Here is a 22096-nt window from a genome sequence, read left to right as displayed (position 1 = left end):
AGAAAATGAAAAGACAGTAGGGTAATTGCATAGAATATACATTATAGAAACAGGCCATTCGGGGTCTTCAATGTAGAGAGAAACTCTCCAGCAACAGAAATGCTGGACCCATGGGGTCTTCAGCTTGCTAATTGACCGACGCGTGAACTCACCCGGGTTTTACTTAACAGCAGTTATACTTTGTGGGATTAAAGGGTCACATATGCAGCATAATAATACATTGTACATTACATGTACTAATGCTCCTATCCTAATAAAACACTGTATTCTCTGACTCGCTGCGAGCAGTGCCACAGGAGCTTCACTACTATGTATTATATATCTATATTTAAAAAGTCTTGCATTTAGCGTGGCTGGCACAATTCAGATGTCGTACTTCAAAGTGTCAAATATCAAGGGGAAAGGAAATCAATAATCTCCCTTTATGAAGCTCAATACAAGCTCGAGGAACAGCACCTTATCTTTCTACTAGGCATTTTACAACCTTCCGGCCTTAATATTGAGTTTAACAACAAAATTCCCTCAACAAGTATCCTCTAATCTACCTCAGGATGTGTATTTAGGCCACTCCCCTACATGTGCCAGAGCAGAAGCCTTAAAAGGGACAGAACAGGCTGAAAACTGCTTAAAAAAGCTACAAACGCACTCCATTAGCTATGCATTGGTAAATCAGAAGGTATCATTCAAAAGGAGAAAACCTACCTGTGTTTCTGGCTGAAAAACAAGAGAAAATCTTGGGCTTCCCAGCAGGAATCGCAAACAAAAGGAACCCCAGCAAAGTTGCTGAGGTGGCATCCGTTTTGTATCCTTTCCTGCAGCAAATCACAAAACATATTCCTTAAAAAAAGCACAGAAGAGTAATGCATCGCCATTAACAGAATGAGCAATTTTATTATTCTCCAACGATACAACTTACAGTCCGAATCCAGACGCCCATCCTGGGAAAAATCCTGGATCCCGTGTAAACCACGACAAAGCCATTAGTATTAACACAGTTAGAGTTACTGCTTCCTGGTAGCTGTAAAACAGAATGAAAGTGTACAGTTTAAGATTATTTGTCCCTTGAAGAGAAAAAGACTTACATTTAAAAAGGGCCTTTCACGACCTCAGGACGTCCCAAAGCGCTTTACAGCCAATGAAGTACTTTTGAAGTGTAGTCACTGTTGTAATGTAGGAAACGGGGCAGCCAATTTGGCGAATTATCTGGGAGAGTTTGGGAGCTTCTCATGTGTCAGCTTGGTTCAATGGGTAGCACTCTTGCTTCTGAGTTAGAAGGTTATGGCTTCAAGTCCCACTCCAGAACTTGAGCACGCGTCCTAGACTTTGCTGTGTCTGCAGGGCACTTGGCCTACCAATTGCAGAGAGGTTTATCCTGGATACAATAGGAGTTTCAAGATGGCATGAGACACTTCATTGTTGAATCTAGGCCTGTTCAGGTTAGATGTTTAATATCGCATGACAATATTTGAAGAGAAGGAGGTTCTCCCAGTGACCTAGCCATTATTCACCCTCCAACCCCCAACCAACAATACCAAAAATGGCCTAACTGGTCATTCACCTCACCTGTCTGACTGCTACTTTAGCCAATACAACAACAGTGCTTCATACCAATTGAAATGTATGTGAAGTGATTCGGGACTTTTGTGAAAGATGTGGTAAGGTGCAATATAAATACAGTCTTTCTTTATAGTTACATTTCTTTTATATTTCTAGCTGTGTTCAATTGAATTACCTCATTGGCCCCAGTTTCTCATATTCTTCCTTTATTACATTCTTTAAAACTTCCTGCTTTCTGTGCCTTTTTTTACAAATCCCAAACAGTTCTTCCAAGCTGAAAACAAAAAGGATTACATGAACAAAATAAGTTTTTTTTTAAATAAAAATCACAACTGAACATTTAACCCATGCTACTACTTTGGAAGGACACAGGTCTGAAATATTCCTCAGGTGTGGAAAGCTCTAGAATAGTAAAGATGCTGCAATATAATACTTTAAAAAAAATTCTGAATCAAATTCTGTAATGATATGGAATTAAGAGATAAAATAAACAGACATTCAGTAGAGCATCTTAGGGTTGGTGCAAGAAGGGTCTGTGCAATAGAGCCGTGTTATGTACCTCCTGTGAGTAGCAACCCTCTAAAAGCCCAATAGTGGCCTTTGTAGAGCCATATTACATGGCTGCTGTGAGCAGTGAGCAGAAAAGAGCTGAATCTTGCTGAAAAAAAATAACGACATGTTAATGACGCACACCGTTATTAATGTCCAAATGAGCTCGCAAGTTCAGGGGATTAAGAGGTACGCCGTGAGTTGTGAATCTCCAGAACCTGCTGGTCGATTTATGCCGCTCCGCCGTTTGTTTTGCACAATCAGCATCTCACCCTTAGCCTCCCCGTTATTTTTAAGAACTTGATGGATTTGCACATTAATTGCCCATTAAACTTGCTGCAGAAAGTTATGTCTGGTAATTAGCAGCGCAAGTACCTTTTTAACAAAGTGATAATTGTTAATGCAATGTCAATCAACCTCTCTGGCCCAGAAATGGTACAATTTAAACTGTGGAGTTTCATTCCTTCAGGTGGTAAATTGTACTTAGAGATTTTAAAAAGGTCAAACTTAAATTTTTTTCCTTTCCCTCTCTGCCTTAATCCAATCTTCCTTTTCCTTTCTGTACCTAATTTGACTCTAATTCACCCTCCTCCTCAGTTGTTCCTGTTTCTTTCTCAATCCTTAAATCTCATTGTTTAAAAGGAGATAGACTGTTGGTCCTGCCACTCACTAAGGCCCCAGATGCCCCATTGCCCTCGCTGTTATCAGCTCACACCTCCAGCAAGTTACAGCGCAAAACATTTCTGAGCTGAAGAGTACAGGAAAGAGTCTTACGGGGCATGCCGCAAGATGCCCCCCCCCCCCGCCACCACCCCCAGCAAGATCCAGCCCAATCTGTCTTTCTACAGCCTTTGTGTAGCCCATGTGAAGACCAGCAAACTAAAAGCACATGAATTGTCTTTCTAGCCAATTAAAGCTTTTATAGATCGCAATAAGGAATACAGCATTAGAAATTGAGAGGAGTGATCACAGTTGTTAATTATTCATAATAGTTTAATTTTATCAATCCACAGGATGTACATATGCCAATTGTTATACATTAAATTCATTTTTATTTTGTATGATTTGTCTTGTAGCGAAAATGATTATCTAATTTTTTTTCATTCAAAAGATTTATTTACTACTCAGAATGGTTCAGAAACTCAAATGAGCTACTTACTCAAAACCAAGAAATAACCAATGTAGCCATATCCAAGAGAGAAGAAGAATTATTAGGGCAACAGGGAAAGAAAAGAGGAACCATGAGCCAAAGTTAACATACTGGCAACCAGGATAACGCCTGCAATATAATAATATTGTCATTATTAGCATTCAGTCAATGCAACAAAGGGATTACTCTTGATCAGAATGTTTACATACAATCACATCTTACACCATTTAATCAAATGACTCATACAGCCTCACAAGAAACCTTACTGCAGAGCTAAAAAGGAGCATATTATACAATTGGCAGTGACTAGACATTCCATAAATAGCAGTAGATGTGAGAGGAGGGTCAAAGAGATTCCCAATTTTTTTTTCACCCTGGGAGCAGTGATGTTGTCGGAATATTTCTTTTTTTTTTAAAAAAAGAGAATATTCATCTCTGTGAGGTAGATTCAAACTTTGGGTTCAGCTGGACCAGAATTCATGTCATATGAAGCTGCACCTGAATTCTAAGGTTGCACCGGGCCAGGGTGCATGTGAAAGCACCGCACAACAGTGGGGGTACAAAAAAAAACAAGCTTTTTTGTTTGGACTCAGACTGCATGCCCCTCAACTATACCCCATTCAACAAATTATTACCGTATATGCTCACATATAAAGCAATTCACATATCAGACGTCTTCCCCCCCAAATAAAAACCTGAAAATCAATGGCCACATCTTGTAAAACTACACCCAACATTACAGCTTCTGTCCACCTGAATTCTCACCTTGATATCACCCACAAGTACATTTTTCTCTTGTTAGTTCTCATTTCAACCAGTGCATTCCTATCCACTACTTCAATGTTGTTATATTTAAATCGGTAAGTTTTCCCTTCCCGACTTCAGTCCCAGCTCCTTGCAGACGATTTAAAATTTCCTGCCGCAGTATCTATCCTGCCGTCCTGTCTCTTGATTTTTAAATCAGCCGTAGGAGCCTCGACTGAAGTCAGGAGCTGGGAGAGATGCAAGCTTTGTTTAAAAAACGTCATTGCGCTGGAGGAAGGAAGTGGAACTGGGTTCCGACAGCTACTGAAAGCTTGCTTCACCAGAAGGGAAGTTATGACCTGCTTATAAAATTACTACCCATGACTTTTAGCCCCAAACAGGGACATAGATTTCTAGTCTGATCTCCTGGACTGGTTTCGATGAACTCCTGGACTGAGGGGGTTGGAGAGTAATTTTTCAGGAGTATTTTACCCCTTATTGGCCCTGGGATTTTTCTCAGTTTTTTGCCTCTCCCAGGAGATTACATGGCTGCTGAGGGTAGGAAATGTCTAGTCATTATGCCCCAGCCATCATGAGATGTGAGGCAGGCTGGTCTTTTCCTGCCTGTCAATTTTGTACATTCATAGTCTTGTACATGAGTATATGCCGTAACTAAAACCAGTCTAATTCATGTGACTTTTAGGCTCAGAGGGGGAGGTTTAGCACTCATCCCGACTGCTGTGGACCATCTCTACTTCCAACATCTTATACACGTGACCTTTAGAGACAGGAAATGGCCACAAGTTCAACCATTTAGATTGAAAACACAGTGGATGCCCACTAGCCACGGTCTCTCCTCAGATTATAATGGGTGCTCAGGGTTGTGTTGTATGACGTCAAAGGGTCTACAGCATCTCTCCATGTTGTGAAGAGAATATGTGTGTCTGCACACTACAATGTAGCTTATATAGGTTAGAACTAATCTTATTTGTCAACGCTCAAAGCCATTCAACTACAACGTGGACCTCTTGTAATTTCTACTGTGCTTTTTGCTCGAAATTCCAGTTTCAAATTGATACAGTCCCCACCACGGTTAAATTGGGCAATCGTTTAAATCGGCCAAAAAAAGCACTAACCATTTACCATTATAATCATTAACAAAGTTGCTGCTTACAGTGTGTTAAGAGCTCCGGGTATTTTGGACAGAAACCGGTGTTTTACTCATTAATTTGCACTTTGTTAAGGTGTAATTATCTTTTATACTTAATCCTCTCTAACTGATATAGAAACAGAAAATGCTGGAAATGTTCAGCAGGTCAGGCAGAATATGTGGAGAGAGACACACAGTTAACATTTCAGGTCGATTCAGATTCTGATGAAAAGTCATCGACCTGAAATGTTAATTCTGTGTCTCTCTCCACAGATTCTGCCTGACCGCTGTGTGTTTCCAGCATTTTCTATTTTTATTTCAGATTCCCAGCATCTGCCGTATTTCCATTTTGTTTCACCTCCAACTGGTGTTGGGTTACAGCTTGCACCACTTAGCACTGACTGCAATAACAAAAGAAAATAGCATCTCGTCAAGGTCCAAAATACAAAGGAGCCAGCAGATAATCTTTCACCTCCTCTGTAGTACAGTCGACACCACCAATCCTTACAACCACACTTCACTGATCATCATTTATTTTTCAGCTTTCTGACCACACCTAAACCCAAGGAATATTCTAAAATATCCAAAGTCATTACGTACTTCTACAAAAGAACAGCTGTATTTTTGATTAATGATTATTTTAAAAAAATATACATAGCTGTCGACATTTTAGGGTTAAATCTATTTTGTTGATAATTCATCAATTTTGAACATCACGAGCATTGCAAATGGAGGGGATTAACCGTCCAATGTGTATAACGGGCAAATCGCGTTAGCGCCAACATGGGGTTAAGTGGTGGGGACGGTAATTGCAAAAACATGCTGGTCCGCATCACGTGATCCCCACCATACATATCACTGCCCACCTAAATAGCAACTGTCCATGTTAGAAAAAAATATGCATACTTAAATAGGTGGGTTTGGATAGATAAATAGATCCAACACACACACACCCTGTTCCTGCATGTAAACATATTTTGAGGTTTGTAGTTTACTGTGTGTCGCTAAATTGCAGAATTACAGGTCTGGTCAACACAAAACCATCATAGTTTCCCTGATAGCTTGGTGGGTAACTGCACCACCTGGTAAGGTGCTAGGTCACAGAGACCAGGAAGATTGGGTTTTGAGCTCTAGCATATGTGGAGTTAGCCAATCTCAGCCAGAACGGCAGTCAGGCTGCTACAGCAGGCCAAAGGACACGGATAGCAAAGGCAGGGGGGTGGGGGAAAGAGTCAGCTGGGGTTCCTGGTCTTGACGCTATCCAGTGACCCACACCCTGTAAGATTGTACCCTTACTATAGTGCAGTGGGCAAGTGAAATAGCCATGAGCAAGGGTACAATCTTACACCCTCACCCCCTCCACCACACCCCACAATCAAATAGCCTGCAGTGGTCACACAAGAAGAAGAGCCACTTGGGCAAGATGCCAGAAGGTTACTAGTATGCATGGAACTTTGTGCCATTTTGAGTTAGGGCTTCGGGAGGGGGGAGAATGTGAATCTATGAAAATGATGGGCAGGAAAAGACCGGCTGGTTCCATCAAGCCTGCCCCACACCTCATGAAGATAAACACAAATAAATCATTATTTTTTCACTCCAGAAAACTTCCCACTTACATATGAAACTGTTCTGCAAAAATAAGATTTGTTGAAGTACCGGTTATGGTCGTCAAACCACCAATGGTTGAAGAATAAGCGATACAGAGGGACAGTGCCTTGCAGATCAAGTGATTACGTTCTGACTTAGTGCAATCACCAGAGTTATCCTGCCAAGTAAAAGCACTGCAAAAATCAAGAGTTCTGAATGACATTGTTTAAAATCCATAATTTCTCATAGCCACATTAACATTTAGGAGCATCACCTCAATGTTTAAACCCACCTTTAATGAGGATACATCTTGATGTGATAGATTTTCAATCTGAAATAGAAGTGCACATGTGAACAGTGTTCTGTGGTCCATATTTTAGATTAGTTTAGCACTGAAGAATAAATGGAGGTTAATGTGGTTACCAGTGTAGTTAGCCTTTCAGTCTATAAGGTCTTTCTCATGCTGTTAAAGGACAGATTTCATGGTTGTTCCTCATATTATACTTATTCTGTACATGAGTATCATAACTTCCATTGTTAAGCATCTGTCAAAATATCTTGGGACTCCTCAGAAATGAAAATACAGTTAAAGATACTTATGTCCCATTTCTTAAAAAAAATGTAAATCTGCAGCTGGATTAGACTCTCCTATCTTTTTACCCCATCCTTCCATAGTAGATAAATCATTAAACATCAATTAAACATTGGCAAAAACTTCACCATCCTGGTTTATCATTTTCAGAAGTCAGTTTGCCTGAACTTCCAGTATGGTGACATTTGTGTGTTCCAGAAGTAGCTCTTCATTGTGCCCAAAAATTTTTTTATGGGCAGTTAGAATTTCAGGCTCTCTGCAAAGGCAGCCTCCATTGGCAGGCCTTCATATCCTATGAATTAAAAATCAACCTTGTACATGAAGTGACTGGGATAATGTGCCTCAGGTTTAACCATTTATCCTTGAACCACAGGGTTATAGAGCAGAAGCAATACTGGAGGCCCACCCTATACTGCTGACTTCTCCAATAAGTGGAGAAACACCATGCCGATTGACCATTTTTTCAGGCTAAGAATATGATATTTTATATATATATACACATATACACACACACTGCGCAATATTGTACTTAACTTTCATTGATACTTTGAACTGTTTTCTGAAATGGTGTTTTGAATTTTTAGGGTCCTTAAACTAAATTGTTTGATGATTCTACATGGAGCACACCTGTGCCCCCCATGAAATTCTTTCACATCACCATGAAAATGTGGAAATACAGTTGGACTGATTGAAATAAAGATATGCCAAAAGGCTGTAGTAGATATACCTGGTCCAGATAGCTTCCGAAACCTCAGATAACAAAACAGTAAGCAAATATCTTAAGAGGTACTACCAAATCCTTTTGTAACAACCTATTAATCAATATGAATTTTTTTTCTATCATTGCAGGTGGGCTTTCTTTCCAGGGAGACCCTCCAGCAGGAGATTAATGACCATACGTACCATGAATACACTTTTCCAAAAACTGAACTATTACCCCCACGAAACAAAGGGGGTGATTTTGAATTTCACCACCAGGATGGTAACCAGAGGGAGCTGATATACCCGCCCGACTTTCGTCCCGTGGAATGGAAATCGGTTGGGTCCTACAACAGGCGGCCAATACTCTCCGGCCAGGCAGCGAAGTCGAAAGTTTGGAACATAGGAACAGAAGTAGGCCATTCAGCCCATCGAGCCTGTTCTGCCATTCAGTTAGATCACGGCTGATCTGTATCTTAACTCCAACTACCTGCCTTGGTTCTGTAAACTTTGCCGAACAAAAATCTATCAATCTCAGTTTTGAAATTGTCAATTGACCCCCAGCCTCAACAGCTTTTTGGGGGAGAGTTTTCCAGATTTCCACTACCCTTTGTATGAAGAAGTGCTTCCTGACCACTCCTGAATGGCCTAGCTCTAATTTTAAGGTTATGCCCCCTTGTTCTGGACTCCCCCACCAGAGGAAATAATTTCTCTATCTACCCTATCAAATCTTTTAATCATCTTCAACACTTCAGAGAAGGTCTGGTTTTCTAATATTGAAACTATCTCATTTGACAGAGATTTTGTAATAACAACATCAAAACAATAGTTGCAGATTTTAAAAAAGCTAGAAGATGCCACAATCCTACATATAAAAAACACAACTATCTCCGGATATTGTAGTAAAGCCTCACAGTGAATAAAATGCAGGAAAGGTTTGTTGAAGATTATTTAAATTGTGCTACGTTACCTGGTCATTATCATCTGTGCTGACGTAACAATAATGAATAAAGTCATTCCTGAAAGAAGTAGAAGTGCAGTTACTTTCTCAATATCCTGCACCAACTTTGCTGATTTTAATGTTATTGACATGAATAGATTTCATGATAAACAACTACACCGTGCACTATAGGAATGAATGTATAACTGACCCAAAGTGTGCTTAGTAGCTCTCTACAGACTGAATTAAATGAATACACTGTCTGATGAGTATAGGGTCTTTCAGCAATGGCAGCACCTATCCTTCACAATCCGAGTAGTCAATAGAATCAGTGTTAACAGCACATTACTCCTATGGCACGTTGTACAATGGAATGGCAGAATACAGGATCCCATCGCACAGTTCTCCGAACATTCTGCTCCTGATGCGGCTGACATCATCCAGGGAGGTGCAGAATGCAGGGGAGTCATTTATCCCTAATGCAAAGAGCGACACATTGAAGGGAAATTGTACTAATCCATACCTCCTAGTAGCTGATTTCAGATGAATCATTAAACAGAGGTTCACGGAAACTCATCGAAACCAACTGCTCCTACTGTCCACCAACACCTCGATTTTAAAATTCTCATCCCTCCGTGGCCTCGCCCCTCTCTATTTCGGTAACCTCCTCCAGCTCTACCACCCTTCGAGATCTCTGCGTTCCTCCAGGTCTCGCCTCTTCTGCATCCCCCACTTCCTTCATCCCACCATTGGCGGCCGAGCCTTCAGCCGTCTAGGCCCCATGCTCTGGAATTCCCTCCCTAAACCTCTCTCTCTTCCTTTAAGACACTCCTTAAAATCTCGCCTCCTTTGGCATGATGTCAAATTTTGTCTGATTACACTCCCGTGAAGTATCTTGCGATGTTTTACTATGTTAAAGACGCTATATAAAAAGCAAGCTGTTGTTGTTATAATCACATTTGCTAAGCACTCTACTTCATTTGTGCAATGTTTTAACTACAGTTAGTCTCCCTGATATGTAATTACTTAAATAACATTCAGACTTTCACCTGTCTATCAATGAACATTTACATGGATACAAGTTTACATAGGCAATTTCCATTATACATTTGCACATAGGAATTTATAATAGACGTGTTCCCACAAAAGTTTGACAAAAAACATGACAACTGGAAGTAAGGTTGTGTAGACAGGAAATGCATGCAGACATATGATTTTTAATTAAATATAAATTCATTAATTCAGAAATAAAACTAGCCTGATAGTATAAAATAAAAAATAAAAATCATAATCATTAATCAGATCGCTGTTTGTTTTTTTTTTAAGACTATCAGATGCTCTCAAAAGAAATGTGACGTAATTACCTTCTCAAAGGCATGACATGGAGCTGCAAACTATTCTTTTCTTCATTATCTCCTGCAAGTACACATTAAACTGAGAATTAAAATGATTTAAGAACATAGCGACATAAGAACAGGAGTGGGCCATTCAGACCTTCAAGCCTGTTCCGCCATTCAATTAGATCATGGTTAATCTGTATCTCAACTCCATTCACCCATCATTTCTTGATACCCCTTGATACCCTTACCTAATAAAAATCTGTCCATCTCAGGTCTTGAAAATTTCAATTGACCCAGCATTCACAGCCTTTTGGGGGAAGAGAGTTCCAGATTTCCACTACCCTCTGTGCAAAAAATTGCATCATGATTTCACTCCTAAATGTCCTAGTTCTAATTTTGTGCCCCCTTAGTCTGGATTCCTCCACCAGGGGAAATAATTTCTCTGCATCTACCCTATCAAATCCTTTTTATCATATTAAACACCTCAATTAGATCAACCCTGAACCTTCTTTCAATTTCAACCATTTACTTTTCTGAAGTCTGTAACATTTTGCTCCAGGTATCTGTATACCAAAACCATGACCAGAGTATCTTAAACAGCTCATATTGGTCATCAGCATCATGTCCTACCAAATTATTTTTTCTTCACCAATTTTCTCCCCTTCCCTCCCAGATTGTTAACTCCTTGTTGAGTAACAGTTCCATCACACGCCAGTATCTTGACCAAGTGGCCATCATTTACGTGTTAAACTTGACAGTAAGTATTGCCAGATTATTTGGCCACTGTGAGACATCACACTCAGCTGTCCTACTTGATGTCCGTGCACATTCACTTCCATCAGAGATCACTGGATCGCAACTAGGAGCCCTGGGCAAATTTGTCCTTCCTAACCCAGGGTTACTGGGGCTAATTGTAGTATCCCTACCACCACCTTGCCGGAGAACAGTTGGGGATTGAGCCTTAAATCTGTATGACTCAGACACTCAAAAAATAAAAAGAGTCAAAGGGGAAGCCCGGCAAGGTCTTCGTAACTAATGGATCAAAAGCACTATTCAGATTAAAAGGGGTTAGAGGGTGGGGGATAAATGCACAAGGCAGGGTAGAAGGCAGGTTGGAGAGAGTGGAAAGGGGAGAGGGTGTGGGTAAAGAGGAGGGACAGGGAATGGAAGAAGGGAGGGTGATGAACACGGGGGAGAGGACGAGGCAGAACCAAGGGTGGGGAGGGGAGAAGACTCGGGACAGACATGGAGGGGGACGAGGTGAGGAGTTGAGGAGAGGTCAAAAAAACACTCAAGGTCCAAGGACAGTACAGTGGGGCTGTCATATAACAGTAGTTATGCCCCAGAGCCCCATTAATGATATCTTAGTTATCAGAATAGGCTAAAAGAGCTGGAACTCTACACTTTAGAGCAGCGTAGACTCACTGGGGGGGGCGGGAGGGGTGATCTGATCGAGGTTTATAAAGATGATGACGGGAATAGATTGTGTTCGAGTTGGCAGTTCGATCCAATTAGATAGGTCAGGGAGGATCGGTGTTGGGGGGGGGGGGGTCACAATTTTCAGTTGTACAAGGCCAGATCGAGGTTAGATGTTGGGAGGTGGTTCTTTTCCCAGAGAATAGTGGACCTCTGGAACAGGCTGCCGGCTCGTGTGGTGGACACCGATTCGCTGAATTCCATCAAGTGAGAGCTGACCTGTTTCTGGCAGGGACAGAGATCACCTCGTACAAAAAAGATAGGTACCGCATGACATTAATCATGGACGGAGTGATCTCCTGGACTAGTTTCAATCGCTCAAGGTGGGTCAAAGAGGTATTTCCCAGATTTGCTTTTCCCAACTTAGTCTGGGTTCCTTATCTGGTTTTTCACCTCCCCCACAAGATCACATGGTTTCAGGTGGGATGCTAGTGTCTGAGCTTGAGTTCAGACATTTGTTCAATTTGATCCAAATTCACAAGGCAATGCAATTGTGGGGGACAGGCAGGATCTTGTCCTGTCTGTCACTGTCCGTATGAGTCACAAAATGTAACCAGTGCCAGCTACAGAAGCAATACCATTACAGCCACTTACTGTTCTTAATGTGTAATAGATGAATTATAATGAACTAGGTACACATTCCAGATTAAGATCTACTCCTTCTCACTGTTTTCTAAAGCAGCTGATCCCTTCAGACAATCCTCCTCCGCAGTTCCAATCTTAGACTGGCAATGAATGAGTTGGTGCAGGACTGCTTCAATAATGGGCATCACCATGGCAGCAGTGGATGTGTTACTCAACCACATGGAAAGAAAGGCTGTGCCGCTCATAAAGCCGAGCATTAACCTAGATAAGATCACAACGACAAAAAAAAATAGGTATTTTCTAGGTGGCTTGTAATTTGGTTTCATTTAAATTCTAGGAAGGCAGCCTCAGTTCACACATTTGTTCAATTCGATCCAAATTAATTCAACACAGAATTGAAAAGATAAAATAACTATTTTGAGAAAAATGACAGTCTGTAATACATTTAAAGACTGTGGTTTGTTACTTTTTTTTAAATTAAAAGACAATTCTGTTGCAATCGGCTGCCAGGGAGATTTTCTGATCGGCAAAGTTCAGGTATGAAAGCATTTATTAGGTAGGAGTTAATCTAAGTAAAGTGAGTTAATACCTGTGAAAAATAGTGCAGAGAGAATTTTAGCACAAGCATGCCAATCAGTGAATATATCCCAACTACCTGTGCTCTTTCTCAGCTTCCTGCAAGTGTGCAGCCGTCCGAGAACTCAATTCTGGCTCAATTGGAGTTCTCCACAGAAGCAGCTCACATAACATAATAGGGAGTATTAAATGCCACCACCCAGCTTCATATTCATTGCTAAATAAAAAATAAATCTAAATACCACTTAGTGTAAAAATAGTAAACTGTATTTACCATATGCTACAAGCATTTAACAGGATGTATTCCTGTGCTCATCACAAACAAACTATCCAGTCAGTTATACATATGGAATTACAAATTACATATTAAATATCCATTGGCAGGTAGGTCAATAAGCAGAGGTCACAAATTTACGATAATATGCAACAGAAACAGAGGGGAGGTGAGGAGAAATGTGCTTACACAGCAAATTATGATCTGGACTGCACTGCCTGAAAGGGTGGTGGAAGCAGATTCAATAGTAACTTTTAAAAGGGAATTTGATATGTACCAGAAAAGGAAAAATTTACAGGGCTATGGGGAAAGAGCGGGGGAGTGGAAATAATTGGACAGCTCATTCAAAGTGCCGACACAGGCACGATGGGCTGAATGGCCCGCTTCTGTGCTGTAAGATTCTATGAAATAGGTCGACAAGACCATGATATATTAACAAATGTTAATTGCTAGCCACCGTATCTTTAAATGGAGACTCATGCATTCAGTCTGAATTAAACGTGATTATGAGTGATCCAACAGAACTTTCCAATGCTCAGCTGGTCAAGGCAGCATCTAACTGAGCCACATAGGCTAGAAGGTCTGAAGTCATTCCCCTTTGGGGAGGAGGCTAGAAGGTAAGCAGGATCTTTTAGAGATCAGGGTGGCTCCAAGACGACACACCGATGATGGCAGTGGAGTATAAGATTCTCAAAATTCACAGATCCCCCAAAACTCGGAGAAAAACCCTAAAAAAAAAGGACTTTGGACTCTTTTCTAACCACTTCAGGGTGACTTACACACGCGCCGCACCAGGAAGCATCAACCAGGGAAAAGTACTTTTCGAGGAATCCATGTCCTTTAAGGGACTCGCTTCCTCGTAGGGGCGACTAAGAATTCTGGGAATTCACCTTTTCCCTGAATATGGAAAACTTTGGCCATTGACTAAAATCCTAAGATGGAAGGATAGGTGAGAGGTCACCAGATGAATCAACAACACAGTGGAATATGGGAGAATTACTGCTTCAGACACGTCTCTGTTTTAATGCAAAACCTACAGCAGGTGGTCAACACTCAGCACTAATTCGAAAGGCAGTAGGCCATTGAAAGAGGCAACTGCTCCAGACATGGTGGGGCCATGTCTTTGTTTTAAAGCAAAACCGATCAACACCTAGGACGTTGGATACAAAAGGAAGCCTTGTGTGACAAGCTCTAAAAATTGGAATTAACAATAACCCATCGGGAGAAGCAATTGCAACATGATGAGGGACCATCAAAAAGCCAAAGATTCTTAAGGACTTTGTAAGAACTGTTTAAACAGACATGAAGTGCCTTTTTTTTTAAGTGACAAAGACCATTGTAAGAGAGGGATATATATGTGGAAACTCGAAACCTCTCTCTCTCTCTGGCGCTTGTGTTCTGCCTTTCTCTGGAAGGAGAGCAGCTTCCAGCGAAACCAACGAACCCTACGAGAGAGAACCGGTCGGCCAGACCTGCAGTTCAGTTCAGTTCAGCCAGGAGTTCGACAGCTCGGGAGATGACAGTTCAACAAGGCGAGGGGGCAACAGGAAAGCAGTTCAACAGAGAAGGTCAGCAGCTCTAGAAGCAGGCCGACATACAAGAAGAAACCAGAGCAACAGCCCCAGTGACCATCAGACACCTCGCGGCAACAAGGGCCTTATGAAACAACCAACCGGGTAATATTGGGCCACCGCGACCAAAGAAAACCAACTCGGGAGAAAACCGAAGATCCGCAAAGTTTCCACTTTACGATCTATTCCTGACTTACCTCTGGGTGAATTACTGTCAAGGATTCGTTTGGTGAGCATTATCTCTGGTCCTTTAGAGACCAACTTAGCGAGTAAAGTGGGATTGGGAGGGGTGAGGTACCTTTCTACTGTAATTTCCCTAGTGTGTACCGAAGTGTTCCCCATTTTATTAGAGTGTTAAGGTTGTTGCGTTGTATTTTCTCTCTTGAATAAAGATCAAAGTTTCTTGCACCAAAACCGGTTGTCTGCTGCACTTTGTCACAACCCCCAAATAAGTCCAAAGTCTAGAACCCAGGGAGTGGGAGCGATTCGAACCGCTCAGAAGTCAGAGGTGAAGCTGACACACCACCACCCCCTACAGGAGAACTATGCTAAACTCAGTAGTCGGATAATGAGGTCCTCCAGAATAACGTTGATGAATGACCAGCCAAACTAGCTCATTTATGGAACTAGGAAGAGCAGCCTTCTAGTAGGGGCTGGGATTCTTCCCACTTGGGAAGCCAATGCCCCGAGAGATAGGGTGGTCCCAGCTAGATAAGCAGTTGGAAGCTTACCTGTGAACATGTGTGGGCATTGGGTGAGGACAAGATTGGCTGCAATGTCCCTGCAGCCAAATAGCCCACCAACGCTCACCGCTTGAAGAATTGGCTCTTGGGTGAAATATCGGGGGGGGGGGGTGTGGTGGGCACAGCACAATTGAACTATACCAAATCTAAGTCAACATCTTCAGGTGAGGAAGGGAAAAGAAATTAGATATGGGGGGGTGGGGGGGAAGCAAATGATCCAGTACTTAACTGAAGATTTCCACTATTATGCTAAAATAATTCCTTACCCTTTCAAAATTTGCACCATTAAGCACTTTAGACATGCAACTAAGAAGTTATTTATGTTTCAAAAATAATTGATTAAAATTAAAATTGTTACTTGATTAAGTACCATTAATAAGCAGTAAGTTAATCTACACTGGACCTGGAGACTGAGGAAATGGCGGACAATTGAAGGTGAATTATTCAATTCAAAAACAATAAATCGGATTTTTGATTGGTGTTACTTATCCCGAATTTGACCTAATTTTTTTTTTCAAAACTGGTTAAAACAACACTGATCTGAAAATCTAAGGGCAGTTGTTTTACTTACACTTTTAATGAAATTCTTTATAGTCTTATCTCAGTTGTCAAAACATGCCTGGGACTGTAAACATTTAGCAACGTAACATTTCATATTTTGCCACAAAAATAATATACCCCGTGCTTTGACAAATATCACATGAATGCCACTTGTTTTACCAGCTTGGATTAGCTCCAACCACCATCACCATCCTAAGTGCAATTCTCCGGTGCAGGTTCCATTTCTGTATAGCTGCTGACAAGCACACCACTCCAAACAGCAGCAGATGGATGTCTTTAAAATACTCAGCTGCCACCTAGTGGAAAAATAAGACAGAACTTTTAACACAAGCAGAGGCAACAACATTTAGCAAGAAAACTGGCTGTGTTCACATCCATCAGTACGTTGCTGCATCGGTTCCATAGCTCCACATACAATTATTGAGGTATCACATCTGCGTGTTTCAGAGGGCCTCAGTTTAACATATCATCCGAAAGACGGCACCTCTGACAGTGCAGCACTTGACCATGGAAGGAGGCTAGTCCTTCCATGGTCAAGAACAGAAGAGTTTCTCCTTTGACGTACATGTTTTGCTATAAATGCCTTAAGTACCAATTTGTATTCACAGAGCAAATCATCCACCCACCAGCACATCATGGGTTTCACTTTGAGTAAAATACTCTCATAGGTGCTGGCCTTGAAAAAAATTCCATATACTTAGGGAGACAATAGGTAGGCAGAGCGGTTAACTAACAGCGAGACTCTTCTATGTAGTATTCCCTTGCTCTCTTTTTTCCTACGTGAGCTCGTTCTCACCAATCACAGGGAGCAATGTGATACGGAGCTCTATAAATACAAAATTTTCTTTCCATCTCGAGCCCTTCATTCTCGGGATGTGGGCGTCGCTGGCAAGGCCGGCATTTATTGCCCTGAACTGAGTGGCTTACTAGAGGGCAGTTAAGAGCCAACCACATTAATGTGGAACTGGAGTCACATACAGGCCAGACCTGGTAAGGACGGCAGGTTTCCTTGCCTAAGGGACATTAGTGAACCAGTTGGGTTTCAGCTGCAGATGCTTCAGCTGAGGCATTTGTTAAGAGTGAAATTAACCTTAATAGCAGTTCATCCCTCATTTGACTGTAAAAGCTTGAAATGGGCCAAGCAGGTAATTATTTCCCTAATTGCCTAAGGCAACAATCAACTCACCTGGCTGGATTTCATAATGTCAAACATTGGGAACAGAAAAGCCGGCACCATTGCTGCTGTTGCCAGGGGTACAGCCTCAGAAATCCAGTACACAGCAGTGACCAGCAGAGTGAAACCACAAGCAGCCTCCTGTCGAAGGGGGAATAACGTTCAAACAATTAGCAATGTTGCGTGAAAACTTACCAAAAGCCAAGCGTGTCTTTTCAACCTTGGTACAACAGGCCTTGACTCTTCACCTAGGTTTCTCAATATAAATAAATCACCATGCTGCACCATAGGGAGAAATAATCATTTAAATATAGTGAAGATATAATTTCCATGTTTGCACAAAGAGGAAACTCCCTAGGTTGATAGCTTTTATTTATTAGCCAGTTGTCCAGATGAGAAGCATCAGTTTCTCCAATCCTGAGCAGATCACTGGCACAAAGGATTCTCAACCTTTTTAAAAATATCTTTATTGTACTAGACTTTTCGTGTTGATGTTGTTACATTTACATGATGAAAATTGAAGCTGTTTTTACATTGAGATGCCAGCATCCGATATGGGTCTCACACAACCGTGGCAACCACAAGTTAAACTCGCTGAAGCTATTCAGATCCGTGGCCAGGAAGACCCTTTTTTAAAAAAAAAACTCACTATCCCTAGCATGTAGGCGAAAGCAGTAATTCATTCTGGTTACATATCAATGCATAATGTAATGTTGTCAGTACTTCAAGCATGCGCACTGGTCAAGGTATGTAAGGGACAGGAGTAGGCCATTCAGCCCCTAGAGCCTGTCCGCCATTCAATTAGACTATGGCTGATCTGTACCTCAACTCCATTTATCTGCCTTAGCTCCATATCCCTTGACATCCATTCCTAACAAAAATCTATCGATCTCAGTCTTGAAGATTTCAATTGTCCTCACCATCCACTACCCTTTGTGTGAAAAGGTGCATCTGATTTCACTCCTAAATTGGCTAGCTCTCATTTTAAGATTATGCCCCCTTCTTCTAATGGGACTCAAGGCGGATAAATCCCCTAGACCTGATGGCTTACATCCTAGGGTCTTGAGGGAAGTGGCAGTAGGGATTGTGGATGCTTTGGTAATAATTTTCCAAAATTCTCTGGACTCGGCAAAGGTCCCGCCAGATTGGAAACTGCTAATGTAACACCCTTATTTAAAAAGGGTAGTAGGCAGAAGGCTGGAAATTATAGACCAGTTAGCCTAACATCTGTGGTGGGTAAAAGTTTGGAGTCTATTATTAAGGAGACAGTAGCAGAACATTTGGATAAACATAATTTAATAGGACAAAGTCAGCATGGCTTTACGAAGGGGAAGTCATGTCTGACAAATTTGCTTGAGTTCTTTGAGGACATAACGTACAGGGTGGATAAAGGGGAACCAGTGGACGTAGTGTATTTAGACTTCCAGAAGGCATTCGACAAGGTGCCACATAAAAGATTATTGCTCAAGATAAAGAATCACTGGATTGGAGGTAATATTCTGGCATGGGTGGAGGATTGGTTATCTAACAGGAAGCAGAGAGTTGGGATAAATGGTTCATTCTCGGACTGGCAACCAGTAGCCAGTGGTGTTCCGCAGGGGTCGGTGCTGGGTCCCCAACTCTTTACAATCTATATTAACGATTTGGAGGAGGGGACCGAGTGTAACGTATCAAAGTTTGCAGATGATACAAAGATGGGAGGGAAAGTAGAGAGTGAGGAGGACATAAAAAACCTACAAGGGGATATAGACAGGCTGGGTGAGTGGGCGGAGATTTGGCAGATGCAATACAATATTGGAAAATGTGAGGTTATGCACTTTGGCAGGAAAAATCAGAGAGCAAGTTATTGTCTTAATGGCGAGAAACTGGAAAGTACTGCAGTACAAAGGGATCTGGGGGTCCTAGTGCAAGAAAATCAAAAAGTTAGTATGCAGGTGCAGCAGGTGATCAAGAAGGCCAACGGAATGTTGGCTTTTATTGCTAGGGGGATAGAATATAAAAACAGGGAGGTATTGCTGCAGTTATATAAGGTATTGGTGAGACCGCACCTGGAATACTGCATACAGTTTTGGTGTCCATACTTAAGAAAAGACATACTTGCTCTCGAGGCAGTACAAAGAAGGTCCACTCGGCTAATCCCGGGGATGAGGGGGCAGACATATGAGGAGAGGTTGAGTAGATTGGGACTCTACTCATTGGAGTTCAGAAGAATGAGAGGCGATCTTATTGAAACATATAAGATTGTGAAGGGGCTTGATCGGGTGGATGCGGTAAGGATGTTCCCAAGGATGGGTGAAACTAGAACTGGGGGGCATAATCTTAGAATAAGGGGCTGCTCTTTCAAAAGTGAGATGAGGAGAAACTTCTTCACTCAGAGGGTAGTAGGTCTGTGGAATTTGCTGCCCCAGGAAGCTGTGGAAGCTACATCATCAAATAAATTTAAAACAGAAATAGACAGTTTCCTAGAAGTAAAGGGAATTAGGGGTTACGGGGAGCGGGCAGGAAATTGGACATGAATTTAGATTTGAGTTTAGGATCAGATCAGCCATGATCTTAGTGAATGGCGGAGCATGCTCGAGGGGCCGATTGGCCTACTCCTGCTCCTATTTCTTATGTTCTTATGTTCTGGATTCTTCCACTAGAGGAAATAGTTTCTCTGTATCTACCCTATCAAATCCCTTTATCATTTTAAGAACATAAGAAATAGGAGCAGGAATAGGCCAATCGGCCCCTCGAGCCTGCTCCGCCATTCAATAAGATCATGGCTGATTAGATCACCCCTCAGCCTTGATTAGATCACCCCTCAGCCTTCTAAACTCAAGGGAAGACAAGACAAATTTATGCAACCTATCCTCATATCTTACACTTTAAGCCTTGGTATAATTCTGGTGAATCTGCACTGTACCTTTTCCAAGGCCAATATATCTTTTGAGATTCAATGCCCAAAACTGAACGCAGTACTCCTTATGGGGTCTGACCAAAGTTCTGTACAACTAAGCATCACTTGCTCATCTTTGAATTCCAACCCCGTTTAAATAAAGACCAACATTTCAATAATCCTTCTGATTACTTTTTGTACCCATGCAATAGCTATTAGTGATTTGTGTACATGGACACCTAATCCTTTTGTTCTCCCACAGCTCCTAGTCTCTCAACATTAAGGAAATATTCCAATTTGTCTTTCTCCTATCCAAACCTCACAGTAGCCCACATTGAACTCCATCTGCCATAGTTTTGCCCACTCACTTAGTCTGTCTATGTTCCTTTGTAACTTCCTCCTACCATCCACACAACTTACTGTGCCTCCTAAATTAGTATCATCTGCAAACTTGGATATACAACTCTCTATTCCTTCATCCAAGTTATTGATATATACGATAAGCTGAGACCCCAGTATGGATCCCTGGGGAACACCACTTGTCACATCCCGCCAATCAGAGAATCAACCCTCTGACCCTACTCCTTGTCTCTTACCTCCCAACCAATTACCGACCCAGGTCACAAGGTTACCTCCAATTCCATGCGCTATCATTTTTGCTAATAACCTTGTGTGGAACCTTATCAAATGCCTTCTGAAAGTCCATATAGACAATATCCATATACACTCCCCTATCCACAATGCTAGTGTCTGCACATATGCAATATACCAGGATTGGCTTTGCATTCCCGGTTACATGGTGACCAGTTACAGTATTCCAATGTAAATGCAAGGTGGGGGGGAGTGGGTGTAGTGTACATAGGCCATTTTCCCAAGACTTGGCCTGTAATACAAAAGCAACTTAACTTAACATTTTATTTTATTTGCTCTGTGACCTGTAAAATAAAAAAAGCCTCTGATCCAAAGTTTATTTGGTGCAGATAGATTTGCCTTGACACTACTTTAATTGATTTCCAATTGCACAAAATATATATAAAAATGATTTGCTCAATTCTTTTCTAAAAAATCTGAGAGCAATGGTAAATTAGTTGATTTGCTTTAAGTGTAGTCGAAACAAATTCTTACCGGTGTACGGCTGAACAGGGGCAGAGGTAGTAAAAGTAAAGGAGTAAGAAACGTAACCAAGGTGTTTCTGTTCGCCCACAGTTTCCCAATGACAGCCATTGCAATCGTCAGCTTCCTCCACGGTCTTCAATTAATCAGAAATCCGCTTTTGATGACAGTAGCAATTCCTACCAGCAATAAAAGTCTTCCTTTAAAAGACAATCCTGCTGACAGACCCCAAAGGATACGCAACCTTGAGAGTTTATATTGTTGACTGAAAAACAAAAAAGGAAAGTTTGCAAGAGCGAACAGTCCTGGACACCACAAGGCGGAACAACATAGCTTTGAAAGATGAGATTGCATAGAAACTAATTGCCTGTTAACTATGTTTGGGGACAGACTCAGATTTCAATGAACAAAGTGATCCATTCCTTTTAACCATAGATTTCATTAAAACACCCTCCCTTACCAAATGCAATACAATTTTTTTTATTGGTGTGTTCGGTAACCTGTGTGGCACAAACCATAATTCTGTCACGGAGGGTACCAAAACCCCAGGATTTATACAAGAATTTTGTTTTTTCAGTCCATTTTCTTTATTGTCCTAAAGCTATTCCTTGAACGTTTTGATTAAGCTAGTGACATAAGGGGACAGTAGCCTTTGCCGTTGAGCTGGTCAGATCCCTTTATCTGCTATTAATGGCATAATTAATAATAACGTTCGTTCATATAGCACTTTTAATGCAGAAAAGCGGCCCAAAGCACTTCACAGAGGCATAATCAAAACAAAAACATTACCTGGCTTTTACATTCATACCCAAGTTGAAGGCCAATGCAGCTGTACTA

General features: G+C 41.4%; 1 protein-coding gene and 1 long non-coding RNA gene across 2 annotated transcripts in view; one reads left to right on the top strand and one right to left on the bottom strand.

Moving 5' to 3' along the window:
• The window catches only part of LOC137328059 (uncharacterized), a 32924-nt gene extending 23868 nt beyond the window's left edge, over positions 1 to 9056 (top strand). The window contains exon 2 of the long non-coding RNA XR_010964602.1: positions 8179 to 9056. This is a non-coding gene — a long non-coding RNA (uncharacterized lncRNA). The remainder of the gene's footprint in view (positions 1 to 8178) is intronic.
• The window catches only part of LOC137328057 (solute carrier family 13 member 1-like), a 47371-nt gene that overhangs the window by 8073 nt on the left and 17202 nt on the right, over positions 1 to 22096 (bottom strand). The window contains exons 2-13 of the mRNA XM_067994173.1: positions 21272 to 21524; positions 17281 to 17409; positions 16254 to 16390; positions 12452 to 12630; positions 10333 to 10384; positions 8999 to 9047; positions 7030 to 7068; positions 6767 to 6915; positions 3266 to 3385; positions 1733 to 1831; positions 917 to 1018; positions 703 to 812 (exon numbers count right to left, since the gene is read on the bottom strand). Of these exons, the coding sequence (XP_067850274.1) occupies positions 703 to 812; positions 917 to 1018; positions 1733 to 1831; positions 3266 to 3385; positions 6767 to 6915; positions 7030 to 7068; positions 8999 to 9047; positions 10333 to 10384; positions 12452 to 12630; positions 16254 to 16390; positions 17281 to 17409; positions 21272 to 21370 (1264 nt within the window). The 5' untranslated portion in view covers positions 21371 to 21524. The remainder of the gene's footprint in view (positions 1 to 702; positions 813 to 916; positions 1019 to 1732; positions 1832 to 3265; positions 3386 to 6766; positions 6916 to 7029; positions 7069 to 8998; positions 9048 to 10332; positions 10385 to 12451; positions 12631 to 16253; positions 16391 to 17280; positions 17410 to 21271; positions 21525 to 22096) is intronic.

This window comes from Heptranchias perlo, chromosome 12, assembly GCF_035084215.1.
Source record: "Heptranchias perlo isolate sHepPer1 chromosome 12, sHepPer1.hap1, whole genome shotgun sequence".
Taxonomy (NCBI): Eukaryota; Metazoa; Chordata; class Chondrichthyes; order Hexanchiformes; family Hexanchidae; genus Heptranchias; species Heptranchias perlo.
This window is presented reverse-complemented; position numbering and strand designations above follow the sequence as displayed.